This window comes from Equus caballus, chromosome 2 (genome assembly GCF_041296265.1).
Source record: "Equus caballus isolate H_3958 breed thoroughbred chromosome 2, TB-T2T, whole genome shotgun sequence".
NCBI lineage: Eukaryota > Metazoa > Chordata > Mammalia > Perissodactyla > Equidae > Equus > Equus caballus.
In genome coordinates, this window is record NC_091685.1 from 6,867,279 (window position 1) to 6,891,546 (window position 24,268).

The 24,268-nt window shown below is 37.7% G+C and overlaps 1 protein-coding gene across 14 annotated transcripts in view; it reads left to right on the top strand.

Annotated features, from left to right (window-relative positions):
* The window catches only part of TUT4 (terminal uridylyl transferase 4), a 127,628-nt gene that overhangs the window by 96,982 nt on the left and 6,378 nt on the right, over positions 1-24,268 (top strand). Inside the window, exons 25-31 of one of the 14 annotated variants that reach the window (XR_002806610.2) lie at positions 5,116-5,231; positions 6,165-6,388; positions 7,412-7,512; positions 11,936-12,383; positions 17,154-17,312; positions 18,758-18,873; positions 20,071-20,190. Coding sequence is in view for 13 of the 14 variants with exons in the window: in XM_070259959.1 (XP_070116060.1) it covers positions 5,116-5,231; positions 6,165-6,388; positions 7,412-7,512; positions 11,936-12,383; positions 17,154-17,312; positions 18,758-18,846 (1,137 nt within the window). In the remaining variant the exon portion in view is untranslated. Of the gene's footprint in view, positions 1-5,115; positions 5,232-6,164; positions 6,389-7,411; positions 7,513-11,935; positions 12,384-17,153; positions 17,313-18,668; positions 19,406-20,070; positions 20,269-24,268 lie in introns of those variants that run through there. The other 13 variants (XM_070259964.1, XM_070259960.1, XM_070259959.1 and 10 more) reach the window with 13 other exon arrangements.

Consider the following 24,268-nt stretch of genomic DNA (forward strand, 5'->3'; position numbering starts at 1 on the left):
CAGTTTTGCCCACATCATCAGAGGAATCACTATCTGTGACAGCTATTTATAGCCTTATGAAATGTATTTCTTTTTTTTTTTTTAAAGATTTTATTTTTTTCCTTTTTCTCCCTAAAGCCCCACGGTGCAGAGCTGTATATTCTTAGTTGTGGGTCCTTCTAGTTGTGGCATGTGGGACACTGACTCAGCGTGGCTTGATGAGTGGTGCCATGTCCATGCCCAGGATTCGAACCGACGAAACACTGGGCCCCCTGCAGTGGAGCGCGCGAACTTAACCACTCGGCCATGGGGCCGGCCCCACGAAGTGTATTTCTTAAATAATTAGACTTGAAAGTCAGAATTACTCCTTAATCTGTGGGTTGCAGAACGGATGTTGTGTTAGCAGACATGAAAGCGTCTCCATCAGAGCTCTTGGGTGACCAGGTACATTGTTAATGAGCAGCAATAATTTGAAATGAATCCTTTTTTCTGAGCAGTAGTTCTCAAGTGTGGGCTTAAAATATTCAGTAAACCATGTTATAAACAGATATGTCCAGGTTTTGTTGTTCCATTCATAGAGCACAGGCAGAGTAGGGTTAACATCATTCTTTTTTTGTATGTGTGACGAAGACTGGCCCTGAGCTAGCATTTGTTGCCAATCTTCCTCTTTTTGCTTGAGGAAGATTGTTGCCGAGCTAAGATCTGTGCCAAACCTCCTCTATTTTATGTAGGGTGGTGCCACGGTGTGGCTTGACGAGCAGTGCTGGGTCTGTGCCCAGGATCCGAACCTGCAAACCCTGGGCCACTGAAGTAGAACACACGAACTTAACCACTCCGCCACTAGGCTGGCCCCAATTTAGTGACATTCTTAAGGGCCTATAGGATTTTTTGGAATGATAAATGACCATTGGCTTCACCTTACAGTCACCAGCTGCATTGGCTCTTAACAAGAGAGTCAGCCTCTCCTTTGAAGCTTTGAAACCAGGGAATGACTTCTCCTCTCTAGGTACAAAAGTCCTAGATGGCATCTTCCAACATATGGCTGTTCTGGCTACATTGAAAATTGTTGTTTAGTGTAGCCACCTTCATTAATTACCTTAGCTAGATCTCCTGGATGACATGCTGCAGCTTCTACATCAGCACTTGCTGCTTCACCTGCACTTTTATGTTATAGACACAACTGCTTTCCTTAGACTTCATGATCTAACCTTTGCTGGCTTCTAACTTTTCTCCTGCAGCTTCCTCGCCTCTCTCAGCCTTCCTAGAATTGAAGAGACTTAGGGCCTTTCTCTGGATTAGGCTTTAGCTTAAGGGAATGTTGTGACTTGTTTGATCTTCTATCCAGATCACTGCAACTTTCTCCATATCAGCAATAAGGCTGTTTCACTTTCTCATCATTCATGTTCACTGGTGTGGCACTTTTAATTTCCTTCAAGAACTTTTCCTTTGCATGATAATTTGGCTAACTGGTGCAAGAAGCCTAGCTTCAGCCTGTCTTGGCTTTTGGCCTGCCTTCCTCACTTAGCTTAATCATTTCTAGCTTTTGATTTACAGTGAGAGATGTGTGACTCTTTCTTCACTTGAACACTTAGAGGCCCTTGTAGGTTTATTAATTGGCCTAATTTTAACATTGTTGTGTCTCAGGGAATAGGAAGGCTTGAGAAGAGGGAGGGAGATGGTGGAATAGCCAGTCATTGGAGTAGTTAGAACACACACATTTGTCGATTAAGCTCATTCTTATATGGGAGTGGTTCATGGTGCCCCAAAACAATTAACATAGTAACATTAAAGGTCACTGATCACAGATCATCATCACAAGTATAATAATAATGAAATGGTTTGAAATATTGCACCAATTGCCAAAATGTGACATAGAGACATGAAGCGGGCAAATGCTGTTGGAAAAATGCCTTCGATAGACTTGCTTGACACAGAGTTGCCACAAACGTTCAATTTGTGAAAAATGTAGTATCTCTGAAGCACAATATAATGAGATATGCCTGTACTGGGATTATAACAACATACAAAATAGATGTGTTTCTTTCCCTTAGACTCTAATGGAAATGAAGCCAAATGTATGTTTTATTTTTTCACCTTTGTTCCTCACTCGAATATTCCCCCCTCTCCTATACTTCTACATCATTAAGTTCTCTGATATATCGACCCATATTCTCCAAATCTATCAGCTATCTTCTGTCTTCATTTTTCTCCCCATTTAACTTAGCTTCCCTGGTCTACTCTCTGGCATATGCTTTACATTCATTTGCACCACTGTCCTTCTTTTGTACTCTTGTGTGTTCAACCTTACATGAATTCACCTATCCACCATCTATCTATGTTTGGGTAGCAGAACACTAGTGGAAAAAAGTCATCAAGCTAGGCAGTTTTTTTTTTTTTTTTTTTTTTTAAAGATTTTATTTTTTCATTTTTCTCCCCAAAGCCCCCCGGTACATAGTTGTGTATTCTTCGTTGTGGGTTCTTCTAGTTGTGGCATGTGGGACGCTGCCTCAGCGTGGTCTGACGAGCAGTGCCATGTCCGCGCCCAGGATTCGAACTAACGAAACACTGGGCCGCCTGCAGCGGAGCGCGCGAACTTAACCACTCGGCCACGGGGCCAGCCCCCCAAGCTAGGCAGTTTTATTTATATAGTACAACTATAAATTAATTGTTCATCATCCTCAACTGGACTTTCATTGCTATCTGATGTTCTTAGTACATTTCTTTAGTTACCTATATTTCCCATTCAGTAAGAACTATTTCATATTTTATTTATTTTACTCAAAATTTAATACCCATTGCTTTTTATCCTACCTTTCACCTCTCCCCTTCTTACTCTTAGATATTTTCTCTCTGAGACAAAAATGGTATCAGATTAGTATTCCTTCAACTTTCTACTACCAGATCTACTAGTCTACCTGCATTTGAAGATCTGTCTTCTTTATCAACCTAGTCCTTCCATATGCACTCTAGATCTGTTTGTTATTCCCTTTACCTTGAAGCTTCAACCTCTTCATCTGTGAAAAAGCCTTTTCAGAGATGAAATACATAAAATGTAATTGCAGTTTAGCATTAACAGATGAACATTGCCATCAATTTTAATGATAGGGAATGCTAACTTTGAACCCCAATTAAGCGACTTGTTTTCCCCAGAAAGAGTTCATTTCTTCTACTTAGTAAACTTATATTACAAAAAAATTATACTCATTTATCATTAGTAGTATATTTTTAAATTCTTCAATAAAAATTCTGTGGAAATTTGCTTGCTTTCCTGTTATATAAGTACCTACATAATACCTTCAATTTTGCCACAGTACCTAAAATATTTACTATCTGGCTCTTTACAGAAAAAGTTTGCTGACCCCAAGTCTAGGCCAGCTTAACTGGGATGGTGGGTTGGAGAAAAGTGTATTAAAGAGATACTCAGGAATAGAATGGATACATTCTTGGTGATTAATTAGAGGTGATGGGTGAAGGAGAACAAGTTTGGCATGATTCTGGGTTTCTGCCTTAAGTAACTGGGTGAATTGAGAAAGATCTTCATTTTGTCCTAGCAGAAAATATGATGATGAAAATTTTAATTAGTTACATTGGTTTCATTAATAGTAAGTGAAGAATTCTCTCTCTTATCCTTTTTTAAAAAACAGCTTTATTTAGATACGATTCACATACTTTACAGTTCACCAACATAAAGTGAGCAATTCAGTGGTTTTCAGTACCTTTGCAGAATTGTGCAGCAGTTGCCAAAATCTAATTCTAGAACATTTCATCCTCTCTTAAGGAAACCCCTCCATCCCCATTAGCAGTCAATTCCCATTCCTTTTCTCTCCCACTCCCAACCACTAATCTACTTCTTGTCTCTGTAGATTTGTCTATGGTAGACATTTTATATAAATGGAATCATAGAATATATAGCCTCTTTGTGACTGTCTTCTTTCATTTAATGTAATGTTTTCAGGGTTTGTTCTTGTTGTGGCATATATCAGTACTTCATTCCTTTTTATGGGTGAACAGTATTCCATTGTATGGATAAATTGTATTTATCCATTCATCAGTTGTTGGACATTTGGTTTGTTTCTACTTTTTGGCTATTACAAGTAATGCTGCTATGAATATTTATGTACAAATTTTTGTATGGATGTATCTTTTCCTTTCTTTTGGGTATATACCTAACAGTGGAATTGCTGGGTCATTTTGATGAATTTGTGTTTAACTTTCTGAGGAGCTGCCAAACTGTTTTCTAAAGCAGCTGTGCCATTATATGTTCCCACCGGCAGTATTTTTGTGGGTTCCAGTTTTTCCACATCCTCACTAATGCTTGTTCTTCTCTGTCGTCATTTTGTTTTTATAATTGTAGCCATCCTAGTGAGTATGTCTTATACTTTTATCCCTGACTTTATATAGGTTTGAAGAGTGCTAAATGGACATGTTCTCTTGCTTCTCGAGATGAAACTCGTCTTTGGATAGTGCAAACCTGAATTAAAGCTTAGAAAGATAAACAAGGTGCTAGGAGAAAGCAAAAATGAGTTTGGTTCTTCTAAGACTTGGGAAAATGATTTGCTTCTTATTGGTTCCCTACCTTTTCTTTAAGTATACCCTACTTTATATAATAAATATTATATGCTCTTGAAATGTTGTATGTGAATATAATCTTATATAAACCAGAAGATTGCTTAATTTACATAGAGCTCTTATGTAAAGAGAATAATTCCTTTCCAGAAGTAGACTGGCTTAGCAGAAGGCATGAGCTTTGTAGTCAGACAGACTTAGCTTTAAATCCTTTATCTGCTGTTTACCAGCTTTTTTATTATGGGCAAACAACTTGAACTCTCTAAGCCTCAGTTTTCTTATCTATAAAATGAGGATGAAATAGTATCTGTTTTATTGAGGTATTATGCAAAGATGCTATAAATGAATGAGAAAATAACATGGATGTAAAGTGGTTAGTACTGTTAGCAACTGTGATATTGATGATAATTCTGAATCTTATTTTCATATCATGGTTTTAGTTGTAGTGAAATATTTGTTGATGTTTATTTTCTTTTTTTTTCAAAATCACTGTTGCATTTTGGTCCCCTTTTTATTTGGATTCAGAAGTTTATAGTGATTTTTTATAGTAAAGTTTTATTTTCTCCCCAGGAGTACTTCTTCGATTCCAGAGTACTAACAGATGGAGAACTGGCTCCCAATGATCGATGTTGCCGTGTGTGTGGAAAAATAGGCCACTACATGAAAGACTGCCCTAAGAGGAGAAGGTTGGCAAATGATTATATATCAACATTACAGGGAAAATAAATGTCAGGCTAATTGTAGCTATAATTATGTTCACATATGTTTTAGTGAGAAAGTTCAGAACTTTAAATTGGAACTTAGGTAAATGTATATTTGTGTGGAATTTTGTAATAGAGATATCTTTGTGGTATAGTCGTGTCTCATAGTGTTCATTTGTTCATTTACTCATTAGTTCACTCAGGTTTTTTTTTTTTAATTGAAGAAGCATTTATTGACATCTACTGTGTGCTGGGAACTGTGCTAGGAGCCAGGGGAAAAAAATGACCAAGACGTGGGGTTCTTGCTGAGGACCTCACAGTCATGCAAACAAATAATTAAAATATGATTAACTGAATCTTTGAGGTATGTGCTGTGAGGTATACTTACATGATATATTCTTTGAGAAATATACATCCTATATAACCTCTGAAAATATATCTATGACATGTGTTCTCCTCTATTCTATATACTATGTTTAACAGGCCAGAAAAAAATCCCTTCTTTTGTCAAGTCTTGCCTAATATAAAGAGCTTAGAAGTTTTTAGACAGAACAAACTCGTAGTTTCTGTCACTGCTATTTACTGACTGTAAAATTTAGGCAAGACACTTATGCTCTCTAAGCCTCAGTTTCTTCCTCTGTAAAACAGAGATAATAAATACCAACCTCTAAGGATTGTTACAAGGTTAAAATTGACTTTAAAAATTTTTTTAAATTTAATATTGTATTATAAAACTACTGAAATACCCAGTTTCTGCCATATGTGTAGGTGTGCTATAAATGTGAGTTCCTTTGCCTTCTAAAAGATGCATGAAACAATGGGCATGTTAGTCCCTTTACTGTGAGACTTTTGTATAGTTTAGTTTGTTCTGTGGCTCACTCAGTTTACAAGTCCCTAGCCCCACATTATTGGTATCAGCAGTTTATTATTTAGACTAAAGAAGAAAGACAGTGAAGAAGAGAAGGAGGGGAATGAAGAGGAGAAAGACTCCCGAGACCTTCTTGACCCCCGAGACCTCCACGACACTCGCGACTTTAGAGACCCCAGAGACCTCAGATGTTTCATATGTGGAGATGCGGGACATGTACGAAGGGAATGCCCAGAAGTCAAGCTGGCCCGTCAGAGGAATAGCAGTGTGGCAGGTAAATAGAAAAGGCCAAAAATAGTTTCTGGTAGTAATAAAGTCATTTATGTTGTTGTCATTCTAAGGACTCTGATTCCTTTCTTGTCCAAACCTAGCTGTGTGATTTTGGACCTTATCATTCCTTTCTTTCTTTCTTTTTTTTTGAGGAAGATTAGCCCTGAGCTAACGTCCGCTGCCAATCCTCCTCTTTTTGCTGAGGAAAACTGGCCCTGAGCTAACATTCATGCCCATCTTCCTCTGCTTTATATGTGGGATGCCTACCACAGCTGGCTTGCCAAGTGGTGCCATGTCCGTACCCGGGATCCAAACCAGCAAACCCCGGGCCGCCAAAGCGGAACGTGCGAACTTAACTGCTGTGCCACCGAGCTGGTCCCTTGGACCTTATAATTTCTTAAAGAGAGAAAATTTAGACAGTCAAGCTTTTACTTTGAACAGTACTTGGTCTTAGCAGTCTGTTGTATTCAAGCAACTCTCTGAGTCACACTCTTTATTTCTCTCAATATCAAAAGTTAATAGAAGTTAACTTTTTTCTCCCAAAAGTTAATGAGAGGATTTTTTTTTCTGGGAATATCTAAGAGAAATTTTATCTCTTTTCACTGCTGTTATGACAGGGAAATCTCTTCCTGTTATGTTTCATAAGGAATTTTAAGAATTAGAAATCCACATGAGAGTTTATTGAAAGAAAAAAATACGTTTTAGAAGTGTTGATTTCCAGTTGTTCAGATTCTTCTTGCAGAAGGTATTTTTTTGTATAAATACCTTTTCCTCTTTAAAAAGGCAGTATGTCGTTTGTTCTTGTTTCCAGGACCAGTGTAATTTTTTTAATGACCCTCAGGATTGAAAAATGGCTTTAAAAAAAAATTAGTTGTTACGAGTCCTTCACTATAATCATAAGTTAAAAGTCCAAGTTTATAAGATCTTAGAGATTTGAGACTCTTTTACAGAAGAAGGGAATTTATTGATTGTTGTTTCTCTGCTATTTTCTTTATCTGTTGATTTTCTTTCTGATGTCTTCTCTTAGCAGCCCAGCTGGTCCGCAACCTTGTAAATGCCCAACAGGTGGCTGGTTCAGCCCAGCAGCAGGGTGATCAGTCTGTAAGGACTAGACAGTCCTCAGAATGTGTAAGTACTCTGCCTGCAAATAGTTTAATCTTGGCAGGAAGATAGCACTATCTTTGGTTGGTGATAGGGTTGATCTTTCAGACTGGCAAATGCAATCTTCCGGATTACACAGTGCTTTGTAGAGGTGCCATTGCTAGGCACATAAGATAGAATGAGCATTACTTTTGGAGTAATGTAGATCTGGGCAAGCCACTTAACTTCAGAGAGGCTCCATCCTTTTTGTGAAATAAGATAACTGCCTAATAAGGTTGTTGCTTGGATTGAAATAAGGTAATGACTTTGAGGTTTTAGGCTTTGCCTTGTGGAGTTTATCAGTACCATTAATAAAAATAGACACAAAAATTCAAATGTATTTTGGGTTTGGTACTGTTAAGGCAATTATGTGCATGGTATTTCACTTCCTTGAAACTTCTCATAGCTGATATATAGTGAAATATACCCTGTAAAAGACAGAGTATCAAATTAGAATTCAGATTCACAAGTTTCATATTAATTTTTCTGAGTTTCTCTTAACTTTTTTTCTAAATCTGTACTCATCTTGTACTTCTTAAATTAATTAGTTCATTATTAGTTGAATGCTTACTCTAAGCCTGACACTGTGCTTCAGTGCATCACACTTATCAAATTTAATCCTTTGGCCATGTGAAGAGGTAGGTATTAGTGTGATCAAACTTTACAAATTGGGAAGCCGAGAGTAAGAGAAATTAAAAGATTCAAACCCAGGTCTGTGTAGCTTCAAAGCTATTATAACTATTAAACATGCTATATCTGATGTGATCTATGTTTTCGAAAAAATTCTTCAAGCATTTGAAGAACAGTAGTAGGGAAAGTCTTAGAAAAACATTTAGGAGCCCACCAACCCCACCCCAAACATATGTATACCTACTTTGGGCCTGGACATTTTCATAAATGTTATGTAACAACAGTAATCTTAGCTAACATTTGTTGAATGCTATGTGCTATGTGTGCATTCTTTCTTCCTGTTTCTTATTATAAAATATTTTTAAAATATTGAAAAAGTATAGAAAATAATGAACATCCACATACTACTGCCAGGTTTTAACAGTTCTTAACATATTATTATTTTGATTTATTAAAAAATTACCCACAATTGACAACACTTATACATTCCTCTTGGATGCTGTTCCTGTCTTAAACCTTCCTGCCATTCCTTCTTGCTACTAAAATGTGCTGCTATCCTGAATTTGGTGTTTGTATTTTCCATTTGTATTGTGTAGTTACTCTTCACAAAAACCTATGAGGTAGATTCTGTTATTATTTATACTTTATAAATAAAAGTAAAAATAAGTATAAAGTATACATTTTTCTACTTAACTGAGGTTTAAGTTTCTTGCCTGAGGTCAGCAGACACTTGGAACCAGTACTTGAACCCTTGGGCTCTGTCTCCAAAACTTATGTTCTAACCGCGTTCTTATACTGCCCCCAGCTTTCATCCTCTGCTTCTGGCACTCACTTTTCCCTCACCTGAGATTTGAGTAAGGTTCTGTCTAATGCACATTGGTATTCTGATGTCTCACACAGCACTTGAACCTCAGCATGTCCAGAATGTAGCTTATATTTCTCTCCAACTCCCTAAACATGCCTCTTCTTCCTGTGTTCTCCATCCCATTGGATGATCTCACTATCCATCTAGTTTCCAGACTACTCCCTCTCCCTCAACCCCCACATCGAGTCACCAAGTCTTGTTTCTACCTGTAAAAAATAGCTCACAGCCACTTGCTTCCCTCTGTTCTTATGTTTCCCTAGCCTAAGCTACCATCGTCTCAGACTACTGTGTTATAGCAGCCTTTTAATCAATCTTTCTCTTTCTTTTTTTAATATTCTCTATTTCATTCCTATTAAGCCAGAATAATTTTTCTAAAATGCAGATTGATCATGTTCCTGACCTGTTTAAACCCTTCAGTGGTTTCCCAGTGCCCTCAGGATGGAGTCTAAACTACAAGCCTATAGGACCCTTCATCGTCTTACCCCTAATTAGTTTTTCAGCTTCAGATCTGCCATTCCCCTGCCCTTGTACTCCATTAATATTAAACTTCTTTGAGATTCCAATTACAGACGGTCCCTGACTTATGATGGTTTGACTTACAATTTTTTGATTTTACAGTGATGTAAAAGTGATACACATTCAGTAGAAACTGTTTTTCGAATTTTGAATTTTGATCTTTTCCCAAGCTAGTGATATGCCGTACAATACCCTCTTGTGATGCTGGGCAGCAGCAGTGAGCCACAGCTCCCAGTCAGCCATGTGATCACGAGGGTAAACAACTGATACAGTTAGAACTGTTTTGTACCTGTATGACCATTTTGTTTTTCACTTTCAGTACAGTATTCAGTCAATTACATGAGATATTCAACATTTTGTTCTAAAATAGGCTTTGTGTTAGATGATTTTGCCCAACTGTAGACTAATGTAAGTCCGAGCATTTTTAAGGTAGGCTAGGCTAAGCTATGATGTTTGGTGGGTTAGGTGTATTAAATGCATTTTCAACTTAATGATATTTTTGACTTATGATGGGTTTATTGGGACATAACCCCATTGTAAGTCAAGGAAAATCTGTACTTAAAGCCATGTGTCTTTGTGTCTGTGGACATTCAATCATGTTGTTCCCTCTGCCTTAAAACACTCTTCCCTTCCCTTTATCCCTTGCCTCTTTTATCAGACTGGTCTCTGTTTACCCTTGAGTCTCAGCTTAAAGTCACTTCTTCTGGGAATCTGTCCTTGATTTCTACTTTCTTTCGTCTTACCTTCCCTGCTTCTCCCAAAGTGGGTTCAGGTATTCCTGCTCTGGCATATCATTATACAGTCATGCGGTACTTAACAGTGGAGATAGCTTCTGAGAAATGTGTTCTTAGGTGATTTCATCATTGTGCAAACATCAGAGTGTCCTGAAGGGGAACAAAATTTGCCACCGCAAAGTGTATCTCTTTAACATGAGGATTATTTTAGGCTGATTATTTTTTTTGTTTGTTTGGTTTTTTTTTTGTTTTTTTTTTTTTGTTTTGGAGGAAGATTAGCCCTCAGCTAACTACTGCCAGTCCTCCTCTTTTTGCTAAGGAAGCCTGGCTCTGAGCTAACATCCGTGCCCATCTTCCTCTAGTTTATACGTGGGACGCCTACCACAGCATGGCTGCCAAGCAGTGCCATGTCCGCACCCGGGATCCGAACCAGCGAACCCCGGGCCGCCGAGAAGCGGAACGTGCGAACTTAACCGCTGCGCCACCGGGCCGGCCCCTAGGCTGATTATTTTTAAGGAAAAAAAAGACTCAAAGTTTTTCTTGTTACATTTCCCTTAACTGCCTAAAAGAATTCAGATTAAAAACATGTGTCTCAGGAAGCAAGCTATCACCTTAGCATAACATGAACTACGTGGTAGATAGGGAGTAAAAGAGAAAAGTCTGTCTGTTGGACTCTCTCTGTGATCTTCTGTTTCTGTGTGGCCAAACATTTGTTTTCCACTTGTTTGCTCCTTTTCACCAATCTGTGAATTGTCTGCCTTTCCTCTGAGGTCCTTGACTCTCCCTACCCCCAGCATCTTTTTTGTTTAGCTAAGGATGGTATTTAACGTGAGGGCTTTGGCCATTTTTGGCGAGTTATTTGGTTTTCCTAGGTTTCTCCCATGTGTACGTGTTATCAAACTTTTGTTTGTTTTTCTCCTGTTAATCTGTCTCATATCAATTTAATTCTTAGGTCAGCTAGAAGAACCTAGAAGGGTAAAGGAAAGTTTCCTCTCCTACAGTACTTTATGCAAACCTAGATGGTATAGCCTACTACACACCTAGACTATATAATACTAATCTTATGGGACCATTGTTGTATATGTAGTTCGTTGTTGACTGAGGTGTCATTATGTGGTACATGACTGTACACTGTACATTATACATTCTTTATCATAGTAATCATTGTACTTTATTGTGATCGCTTATGTAATCTTTATCTGCTTCTCCTCCTTTTCCCCATAAACTTTAAGCTCTATGAGGGTGTATATGTTAGTATTGTATTTTTAATACCTAGAATAATGCTCAGTATATAATTAACTCTCAGTAAATACTTGTTGAGGGACTGAATGAAAGTGACTGTGAGATGTGTGGATGTAAGTTTCTAGTTACAATTGGAGATGTGGGTTCTACATAATGGGAATGATGTCTAGGCTCTCTCTTCTTTAGACAGTGGAAGGCTTATGAGGTAGTACCAATGTGAGAGAGAGTTTGAGAACTTTGGGAAAAATTCTACCTTTATGTAAAATGAGGTTCTATTATTACTTGTTATTATGCACATCACAGGGTTCTGTTTATAATGTTGTAATAGAATAACTCCATAATTTTGCATTTTGATAATCTCTGCTTTTATAAAATTAAAGTGTTTGTAAACTAATTTTAAAATGTATCTTTTTTTTCTCTGCAGTCTGATTCACCATCTTATTCTCCTCAGCCCCAGCCATTTCCACAGAGCTCTTCTCAGTCAGCTTCCATTACCCAGCCTCCATCCCAGCCAGGATCCCAACCTAAGCTTGGCCCCCCTCAGCAGGGAGCCCAGACTCCCCATCAAGTTCAGATGCCTATGTATAACTTTCCCCAGTCTCCACCAGCTCAGTATTCTCCCATGCACAATATGGGATTGTTGCCAATGCATCCCCTCCAGATCCCTGCCCCATCCTGGCCTATCCATGGCCCAGTGATCCACTCTGCACCAGGCAGTGCCCCCAGCAATATTGGTCTGAATGATCCCAGCATCATCTTTGCACAACCTGCTGCCAGACCTGTGGCGATCCCTAGCTCGTCTCATGATGGACACTGGCCTCGTACTGTGACTCCAAATTCCCTGGTGAACAATGGTACAGTGGGGAATTCGGGTAACATTTCCTTTTCTTCTTTTGTATCTGTCTGTAGAAAGGATGGGTGATTGGAATTATTGGTTCAACCTGGGGAAATAAATATGAGGAAAAGGATGGCAAGCAATATTTGTGAAGGAGCAGTATAGGATTAGATAAAAGCAAAGGTATGGTCTGTGGATTCAGACTGCCTGGATTTGAAACCTGGCTCTGTCATTTATAATGTGGCATTGGGCAGTTGCGTAATCTCTTTGTGCATTGGTTTCATCTGTAAATAGGAGTATTAATAGCATCTAACTCATGGGGATGTTGTGAATATTAAATGAGGTTATATAAATATGTTAGTTATTATTTTGTTATTAATTTAAATTTTCACTGCAATCCTGCTCAGTGTAGACATTGTTAGCACTTACTTTATAGTTGAGGAAATTGAAGGGTTAAGTAATTTAACTATCATGCTGTCATAATTAATCATAGTAGATCCAAGATTTAAACTAATTTCCTTCTTCAAAACCTGTGCCTCTTTGTGCTAGACTCTTACTATCTCCCAGTAAGGAGCAGTTCTTTAAAAAGAAAAAGATATTTGTAGTACTTTGTAACATTAAGAAATAATAGTTTTTTCTGAGATCTTAGTAATACATTTTCATTGTATATCGTTTGAAAAAGAACAAGAACATCATCCATACTCTCAATTCCTAGACATAACTGCTAAGTAGTATTTTGGTGTATTACCATCCAGTCATTTTTTTATATTTGCATATTTAAAAATAGTTGACATGTGCCATAAATTTAGTTTTATATCCAGCTTTTTAGTGATAATTATTTTTATTTTAAAAACTCTGTTATGGAAATTTTGAAATGTACACAAAAGGTGAGAGTAAGGTATAATGAACCCCCCCATTGCGCATCTTGATAACTGTTAGTTATCAGTATTTGCTGTTCTTTTATCTGACCCCTTCACCCCATTTGAAGAAAAATTTGACTCGAGTATTTAATCAAATCTCAGACATTGGATCAGATTCGTTTATAAACTCGGTTTGTATCTCTTGAGAAAAATCACACTACCGTTACGATACCCAGTATTATCTAATACCCAGTCCTTGTTCTTTTTTTCCTTTTTCTCTAAAATTAGTGTTGATTTATTTGAATGAAGATTCAAAGAAAGCCCATATATTATATGTGGTTGTTATATCTCTGAATTTGTAGTAGTTCCCCTGTACTATTTTTTCCCCCGATATTATCTACTTATTGAAGAAAGATTCTGGTGTTGGCTGATTATATCTTTGTGGCATTGTTTAACACATGCTTCTGTCCCTGCAATTCCTCTAAACTGGTAGTTAGGTCCAGGGACTAGATTAGATTCAGGTTCTTCTTGTTGGCAAGAATCTTACTTCTTGGTTGGTCCTGTATGTTTCCTGTTCTCTCGCTTCAGAGGGAACTTACTGTCTGATTGTTCCTCTTTTAATGACTTAAGATTGATCAGTGAGTTAGATGATGCTACCCTTTCTATCCATTATAAAGTTCCTCATTAATTTTTACGTAATAGTTTTAGCTGCCATTGATAATTATTGCTGATGTCCATTATTTCACTAGGGTTTGTAAAATGGTGATTTTTTATTTACTATTTGTGATTCTTCTATAAAGAAGAACTTTTCTTTATTAACTACTTGGTTATCCTGAAATATAGTTTGTATAGGAAATGTAGACTGGAAGTTTGATTCTTTCCCTTTATCAATTTTGAAAAGAATTTTAGTGATTATTTTAAGCAGAAGTATGCTATTCCTTAGAGCACTATGATGGGGGAGGTATTTCTGACCTCTTTTGGAAAAATACAGATAATGCATATTGCTGAGCAGAAATTCCAGAATGTGGTAACTCATTTAGATTTCCAAGATCAAAGGATATATGGCGTACATGGCCATTCTAATGTGGCCTCTGCTTCTCTCCTTCAACAAATATTTATTGTATATGTCTATGCCATGCACCATGATAGTCACTGAATTATATAACCATGAAGATAGAGCTGGTGTCTTGACCTTTGATATATTGGCTCAGTTTTTCCAGGTTTATGTCCTCCCTCTCCCACCTCTGGTTGATCTCTGTCTCAGCCTTGATATACTAAGTAGCATCCCACAAACACAACGTACTGCCCCATACCCCTGACTGCTTGCCTAAGTTGTTCCCTCTGCCTGGAATGTCCTCTCCATTACCTGTCCTGCTCACTCTCACCTCCTTCTGCTTTGCTCTTAAACTTGGCTCACTCATCCTCCGTTTTAAAATTAGATCACTTTCTTCATGAAGCCTTTAACTCTTGCTGATTCCTCCAATTGTGTTAGATGTTCCTCCATGTTTCCTTGATATCCATATCATAACATGTTTTAATGTGTTGAAATTTCCTGTTTACTTGTCTGCATAACCCATTAGACTGAACTTTTAGAGGCTATGAATTATTTCTTGTCTGTCATTGTTTCCCTAGTGTCCAGTATAGTGCCTGATGTATGGTAGATACGTTAGTTGTATAATACATTATTATTATGTAATAAACTATTGCTCAGTAAATATTTATTATTCGTTGGATGGGTGTACAAGTCTTAGTTAATATTACAGCTGAAGTTACTATTATGTTAAAAACGGAGGGACTGGATTGGGATGTATTAAAATAATAATAGTAGTTGTATTAGCGTAGGAGATTGTATGAGTTTTTTTTCCTGTTTTTGAAATTATCTTCAATGAGGTTATATTATTTCTATTATGAAAATATTTGGTTTTGGAAAATGCCCAGGGGAGATTGGAATATACTCTAAAAAAATACCATTTTATGTTAATACATCATTTCTCAATTGGTTAGGACCTCAATATGTATACCTAGTCTTGTTTACTTTTTGTAAACAGTGAGCCCTGCAGCTTCAGCTCTTAGTTGTAACTTGACTTTATGAACTTGCAGTGAACCAACTGCTTTGTTTTCCTGGTTAACTCCTTGGAAGACTGAGCTTGTAAGAATGCGGCTAGTATGGATTTTAGTTTTCTTTTTTTTTTTTTTGAGGAAGATTAGCCCTGAGCTAACTGCTGCCAATCCTCCTCTTTTTGCTGAGGAAGACTGGCCCTGAGCTAACATCCGTGCGCATCTTCCTCTACTTTATATGTGGGACGCCTACCACAGCATGGCTTGCCAAGCGGTGCTGTGTCTGCACCCGGGTTCCGAACCGGCGAAGCCTGGGCCGCAGAGAAGCGAAATGTGCGAACTTAACCCCTGCACCACTGGGCTAGCCCCTTGGATTTTAGTTTTCTTGCTCCCTCCTCCTTCCTATCCTGTACCTCCTAATTTGAATTCCTGCTAGGAAATTTAGTTAATAAGGGCAGTGTTTTTCAAATTATTTCCTGCCACATTGTGACCCTGAATGAGAAAATACAACAAAAATGATCTAGAAGATTCAAGGGATAGTGCACTTTGAAAGATGTACTTAAAGGCACATCTTAAAGGAAAGTAGGTTGGTGGGGATGGTTTGCATAGAAATAATAGGACTCATTTTTTTTGAGTTTAGACTTATTTGCCAGAACTTGTAAGCCACTTTTTTTTTTTTAATTCCTTAAAGATTGGCACATGAGCTAGCATCTGTTGCCAATCTTTTTTTTCTTCATTCTTCTCCTCAAAGCCCTCCAGTACATAGTTGTATATTATAGTTGTGAGTGCCTCTGTTTGTGCTATGTGGGATGCCGCCTCAGCATGGCCTGATGAGCGGTGCCGAGTCCGCGTCCAGGATCTGAACTGGCGAAACCCTGGGCCACCGAAGCAGAGCGTGTGAACTTAACCACTCGGCCATGGGGCCAGCCCCTGCAAGCCGTTTTATTTTTGTTATCTAATTTAATCCTTACAACAACCTGAGGTTCATAATTGAACCCTGGTAATTTTTGGAACTGGGATTTGAACTTAGACTTGTTTTGCTCCACAGCCAAAGTTCTCAACCATTACACCACAATACCTCAGCTTCTAATAAGATCTCCTTCTAGGCCAAGATATAATTGATTCTAGAATAGTTGGCATTGTCTTTAGGGTAAAATGTATGCTCCTTAATGATGCACTAAGGTTCTTTGAAATATAGATCCTACCTACCTGTCCAGCCTTTTCTCTTACCACTTCCTCCCTTCACTCTTGTTTCTAATTGCCAGTTGTTTTGCAGCTTCCCAAATTTGCTGTGCTTTCCTGCCCCCTGGCTTTTGTACATGCTATTCCTTCTGTCTAAAATGCCCTCTTACCCTATTATGTTAGGAAAACCTTTTCTATTCTTGAACAACTGGGTGAGCATCCTCTTTAGAACACCTTCAACTGATCTGTTATAGTAATCACCACATCATTGTGTATGTCTTCTTTATAAATAATTTGAGCACGGTTACAGTGTTTGATTCTTTAAAAAATTTTTTTGTGGGGGCCAGTGCCATGGCTGAGTGGTTGAGTTTGCACACTGTGCTTTGGCGGCCTGGGGTTTCGCTGGTTCAGATCCTGGGGGCGGACATGGCTCCGCTCATCAAGCCATGCTGAGGTGGCATCCCACATGCCACAACTAGAAGGACCCACAACTAAAAACATACAATGATGTACCGGGGGGCTGTGGGAGAAAAAGGAAAAATAAAACCTAAGAAAAAAATCAATAAATAAAAAATTTTGGTATCCTCTGATGTAACATAGCTCTTGGCCAGTGGGAGGTACTCAATAAATCTTTGTGGAATGCAGGAATATTTGAATGAACAAACCGATGTTTTAAAATATGTTTTTCTTTTCTTGTTGAAATGCAGAGCCAGGCTTTCCAGGACTGAATCCTCCAATTCCTTGGGAACATGCACCACGTCCCCATTTCCCTCTTGTCCCAGCTTCGTGGCCTTATGGTTTGCATCAAAACTTCATGCATCAGGGAAATGCCAGATTTCAGCCCAACAAACCTTTCTATACTCAAGGTACCATTGCTTACAAATTTGTTAACAGGCTGGGTGGGTTTTGTTCTGGGACAAGGAACTTTTGTAAAGGCCAGGATCTGAGGTTGAAAATTCGTGCATTTAGTACACACTTACTGAGAGAGCATGCAGAGTGTCAACTATGCTAGGTGCTTATTGATTAAGCAAGAGTTAAATAAAACCACTACACTTAATGCATATTTTATTAGGAGAGCCAAGCATGTAAAATAGACAAAAATAGGAGCATAGAGGAGTCAGTTAATGTTGCTCTAGTAGAGACAGCAGGATATGGACAACAGGGATCAAATCTTTTGACATTTGAAATAGATCTTGAAAGAGATACAAGATTTTTTTTCCCAGAGATTTTCTAGAGATTAGAGGGAAGGAGTATTCTTAGCTAAGGGAATATTTGCAAAGTCACTGAGTTTTGCTTGGCATATTGAGGGAAAAAGAAAAGAGAAAATAATAGGACTAGAGGAGGAAGTAAATTAGGGCAAGATGTGTAGGTGATGAGACTAGAGGAGGTAGGCTGACACCATACTCAGTTTAGTAAGCAGTAGGGATCTAAAGAACTTTTTGAGTCAGGTAGTGACATAGTCAAATTCGTTTAGTAAAATTAAGACTGGAGTGACATTAGGGATTCGTTATATTCTGTTGGTGCTGATGTACCAATAATGGCTTTGATCTAAGTAATGAATATCTAAGAAATGAACTAAGGAGAATTCTAAGGAACTTGCAGCATTTTATCTAGCTTACTTGCCTCAAGGATATCTCAGTTCTAATTGGGAATGTCTGAGTGTGGCCTTCAGTTCTTGGTTAACCTAGGGGTTCAAAAAACTGGAGTCTGAGTTGTTATACTTAAACTAGGAGTTCCAGAAATTAAAGAAAGGCACTCAGGAAATGTTGACTAAATGAAATAATTTTAAGGGGAAGCCTGAGGTATGTATGAGTCTCAGGCTTAATACATTTAAGCTTTCCTAAACTATCCATGCACTTCTGGGTCATCCCTGTATTATAAAGTGGCAGAACCTGGTTATGGCTGGTTTCTTCTTGTGAGCAAAGAACTAGGGCTGATGGTAGTTGTTATTGCTCATATAAGCCATTTTAGGTGGGAAGAGTCTGAGATTCCTCCCTGGTGGGTTTGTTCCCCTTGATTCCTCCCCTCCACATCTCTCATTTGTCTCCTCTCTTTACCCGCTTTTCCCTTCCCTTCCCCTCCCCCCAAATGTTTTGATATGCTTGGTCTCCTCTTTACTACATAAATAGAAAAAAAGAGAACTAGCTACAGGTTAATTCTAAGGGGTTATCAGGTAAATAGGCACAAGCCTTTCAGTTTCCTGTCTGTGTTGTGTCCAACAGACAGATGTGCCACCCGTCGGTGTAGAGAGCGTTGTCCCCACCCACCAAGAGGAAACGTGTCGGAGTAATGCGAGTCCATTTTCTTTCAGCTGGTCTACCGATGCACAGCACCCAGCCAATCCTCCTGTCTCAAGGGTATCCGTACCTCAATGTCAGTTACATTCAGCAGAAAAAGTGACATTTATTGGAAAGCAAAACAAATCAGGTCCTGATTTAAAATTTTAACACGTTTAGATAGCTTATTTAAATCCTAAGACTGTTTTTAAAGACTGTATTATTTGTATATAAATATGAACTATAGTTTTTACTAGTATCACCTAATTGAGTGATACAAATTTCATCTATTTTATTACCCTATTTTTAAGGGAATTTTATGTTTTGTTTAATCTTGATGACTTGTATAAAGAGAGAATTTAAAAAATTACATTCTTTATTTTCTATTAGCTGTATTCATACTTTGGTTTCTTCAGACTTTATATATATTGTTCTTAAGAATTAGGAAAGACTTTCATGTGTTTTAAATTTGTCACTTCTATTCTTTACAGAACCTTGTAGTGCCAAAAACTTTTTAAAAGGTAAAAAAAAAATAATAAAATAAGACTACAACATGAAGATTCAGAATTTTTTCTTCTACATTCTTGTATATTGAAAATATTCAACTTGAACAGAAAGTTGCTTTTGTCTGTATTTGAAGTAATTCTATTTTAAGTTAATAAATCTTTTTGATAAGAGTCAAATTTGGTTAATTCATCTGGTTGTTTAGATGATGGAAATAAAATGTAACAATTCAGAGACTTGGTTTACTCTCAGTGAATATAATATTCTAAATCACAGACTTAGTTTTAGAGATCTAAGGATCTTGTAATGTCCTTTATTTTATTGGCTCTTCACAACACTCACATGAAGTTGATAGAAGCAGATGCTATGTCCGTTTTCTCATTGAGAAAACTGGGGTGCAAAACGATAAAATGAATTCCAAAGGCAGCACACTTACATGTGGAAATAGAATTGAAACAGATCATTTGAAAGAGAGTTTTTAAACATGGATACTGGCAGAGTGGAGGGAAGATAATTCTTATTTACTAAGGAACTAGTATGTGCCAGGCCATCCATTCTGAGTCCTGTACTACTTACTACCTGTAAAGCACTTACCAGGGTGGTGTTTACCAATAACGCTTGTGTCGGTAGTTATAGTTGGAATTCAAAGCTGTGTTGGTGGTAGATTTTTTAGCACTTTTGGTACTGTACATTCTGTTGAGGTCATTTTTGTCTAAACTCCTCAATTAAAGAGATTTGCCAGAGGTTTTAGGCTAAATGATGCTATAGATTTACTTAGAACTCAGAATAAGTAAATACAAGTGTATTTTAAGGACAGTGTATTATCTTTGTTCTGCTTCCTCAGATATGCATTACTTAAATAGGAGACTACCTGGGCTTTTGCCGTATTTTCCAACATGGAAGATGCTTGAAATCTATTGCAGGAGATTGAGGGCTTTCCTGCCATGTTTACAGCCCTGAAAAGGTATTTATTAAATGTTAAAATCAGGTGTATTTGCTGTTAGTTTTTCATATTAAAGCTTCAGCATCCCTCAGATTCCTACTAAGTGGTGGAGTTAGCTCATTTGTTTTGTTAAGATACCTGGCTTAACATATGCTTTTGTGTTAAAATATGACTTGGAGAATTCAAGATTTAGTGTTCAAGTATTTCATCTCCTTTCAGATCTTGGAGAACAGGTGATGAGGGGTACAGGGTGTTCATTTTACTCTTACACTTTTGTATATATTTGAAATTTTCATTAAAAAGAAAATCTGGGGGCTGGCCTGGTAGTGTAGTGGTTAAGTTTGCGTGCTCTGCTTCAGTGGCCTGGGGTTTGCCGGTTTGGATCCCAGGTGCGACCTAGCACTGCTTATCAAGCCATGCTATGGCAGGCCTCCCACATATCAAATAGAGGAAGAGGGGCAGAGATGTTAGCTCAGGGCCAGTCTTCCTAAAAAAAAAAAAAAAAAAGAGGAAAATCTGCAACAAGAGACTGCCTCCAGCTCAGCCTTCCTTCCTAAGGAAAGGCAGTTTATCACCTGGCAAAGGTATTTATGGAGCAAAACACCACAGTAACCTAGCTTTTACTTATATGGCAGTGTTATATGTAGTAATTTTCGGCATCTCACGTATCCCTCCTTCAGCAGTTGCCAGTGTTCAATAGCTGGTGCTCCAAGTTGAAAAATAGACTACTCTTACTTTGTAATTATACAGTAGTAGCTCAGTTTTATAAGTTTGTAAACTTTTCAAATAAGTTGTAAACTTAAAAAGGTTTTGATTATGAATTGAAATTCATTGTAGAGCAATTGAAAAGTGCAAAAAAATGATCAATCTTAAGCATAGAGAACATACACATTAAGATCATATTGTTTTGAAATGTTTTGTGTAATGTTTAATGACATGGAGAAATTAATATTTTTCCTTGCCATTAAAGATTATTCAAAAATACAAATATTAATGATGTACTAAATAATTTATTTGTTCAGTCCCCTACAGATGGACATTTTTGTTGTTTCCAGTTTTTCTCATATATAAAAAATATATGTAAAATGAAGATGGGGTAAAGCTATATTTGTGTATATTTAATTATTCTATTATGGTGAATTCCTATAAATGGGATTATTAGGTTTTTAAAAAGGATAAAAATTCTAAGGTTTCTGCTATGTACTGCGAAATAGCCCTCCAGAAAAGTGGTTAACAATTTGCACTCCCAACAAACAATATATACAGTGTGCTGGTAAGCTTATTAAAAAGGTTTAAACTCCAAAACAACTCAATTTTCCTTATAAAGGATAATTTAATTGTGTTTATTAAAAAAGAAAAGGAGCATTAAATAAAAGAATAAAGTATTTAAAAAAATCACTCAAAAGTCCATCAACCAGAAACAAATACTATTAGTAGCTGGTAAACTTCATTCATTCCAACCATTTCTCTTAAATACACAAGGTTTTACAAAAGTAGGGTCATATGCTATATTTAGTAAATATATCAGAATAATTTTATTTGGATTTAACAGAAGGAAAATAATGTGAAAGTGAAGAAATGCTCAACTTAAACATTTTTTTCTTTAAGAGAATCTGGTTCTAAAAGATTCCTCCTAAAATAGAGGACAATTAGAGAAAACATTGAAGAGGCTGAAGACATTTTTGTCTATGCATGTATGAAGACATTTTTTCATGTATGTTTTAATTAGAGACAGTATATGACTCCTCTTATGAAAAATGAAACCATCTCACCTCAGAGTTCCTCTACTTCCTGGTTGTATTATTCCTATATAGACAATTTTCAAATATTTAATTTTAATCCTATAATTATTTCCCATTATTTTTATTTAAAGTTCCTAAAATGTTTACTACCACTCTTTTTACTGCTTCCTTTTCTCTAAGTCCTTAGTTTGATTCATTTCTTGTCAGATGAATTTCGTTATGAGACAGTTTTTTCCCAAGTGATTGTATACTTTTAAGCTCTTGCATATTTGAGAATGTTTGTTCTGTTTATTTTTTGCTGAGGAAGATTCACCCTGAACTAACATCTGTTGCCAATCTTCCTCTTTTTGTATGTGAGCTGCTGCCACAGCATGGCTACTGACGAGTGATGTAGGTCCATGCCCCAGGAACCAAACCTGCTGAAGTGGAGGGTCCCCAACTTAACCACTAGGCCACCAGAGCTGGCCCTCCCTTTATATTTTAAAGACAACTTTGGCTGAGTATATAATTCCTGGCAACTTTATTTTCTTCAGACTTTGGAGCCTTTTGCTTCACTGCCTTATAAAGTTTGCTCTAAGATCTGAGACCATCTTGATCTTTTCCCTCACTATACATGACTTTATTTCTCTGCTTGGATGCCCATATAATTCTTTATTTCTTAAATTCATCAGGATATTTCTTGAGAGATTGCTTTTTATTACTTCAGGAAATTTTTATTTGAAATTTTTAGTGTGATTTGCTCAATTCTCTTCATCAGGAATGTCAATTATGCATATGCAGGGCTTTGTTTTCACATATTTTATTATCTCTGTGGCTTTTATTATTTTCCGTTTTTTATTTCTTCCAGCCTGTTCTCTCTATGCCTTTTGTTTAGTTTATATTTTGTTTTCTTTTTTGAGCAAGATTAGCCCTGAGCTAACTGCTGCCAATCCTCCTCTTTTTGCTAAGGAAGACTGGCCCTGAGCTAATATCTGTGCCCATCTTGTTCTACTTTATATGTGGGACGCCTACCATGGCATGGTGTGCCAAGCAGCGCCATGTCCGCATCCAGGATTTGAACTGGTGAAGCCCGGGCTGCTGAAGCAGAACGTGCGCACTTAACCGCTGCACCACTGGGCCAGCCCCGTATTTTTTTTTCTGATAAGGCTTTCATTTCTTCAGTTTTTTCAAATCTTCATTTAAGTTCTGCCAAACTTATTTTCCATCTTTTAATCTCTTCTTTGAACTTGTATACTTGCATTTTTTAAGAGATCACTTTATCTGCTGTGTCTTTTTTGAGTCTGAGAACTTGTTACTTTAACCTTTTTTAGGGGAGTGGCCAGCATTTGTGATCATTCTTTTCTGATTAATACTTAAAGTTAGGTCAGTCTACTGAAAATAACGGAAAGAGGCAAGGGGAAATGAGCTTTAAGTTGGGTGGTTATGTTGGAAGCCTCTCACCAAAACTATTGTGTATTTCTTTTGCCCCTGAGAACACATCTCCCTTCATTTCTTAGTATTTAAGAGGTCATTGTGCCCTATCGCAAAGCTTTTAAGGCAGTATAATCCAAATTGTGAGAAGTGAAATCAATTTAGTGGTTTGCACCCAATATCAAAAACTACATAGAGGGGAGATCTCTTCAAGATGGTGGCGTAAGCAGACTCTGAGCTCATCTCCTCCCACGAACACAACCAGGTTACAACTATTTTTGGAAAAACTACCCTGGATAGAAAATTGAAAACTGGATAAAAAGAACCCTCACAACAAGGGACAGTCCTAAGGCAGAAGATGCAGAAATTCCTTCTGGAGAGAAAAAAAAGCCACCTTCAAGAGAAGCAGAGGACCAGGTGAACTTGTGGGGCATTGGTGGAGAGGTGGGGACCTCTGCAGTGGGGAGTCAGGGTATGCTCCAGGGGATTGGGAAGTGTGCATGGACCAGGACTGTGTTGATGGTGTGTGTTGGGGGTGAGGCTTATCAGTGGCAGAAGACCTGTGCTTCACAAATAGCCATAAAAAGGATCAGCCCCACCTTCTAAAACCTGAAACAAGTGAGCGCTCCCATGCTTAGAGCCAGCCCCACTCAGCTGCCTCCTAAGAGAACTGACAACAACCTTGTAGGCATGAGGCCTATCGCAACTGTAAACCCCTGAGCCTAGCAACCAGCACCCAATTAAGAGGAAAACTGCAACAGGAGTGTGTTGTTAGACCTTGTAGCCAACGGTGCTGAGGCTCGCCAAAACCAGATTTACAAACAGCTGGCCAGGGAATGAAAGACTAGACTCCCTGCGTACCTGCAGTGGGAGCAACCCTGCCATAGCAGGACACAAGTAGCCCACAAAGGCGTCACTCCTGGGTCATTTGGACTGGTGATGAGAGG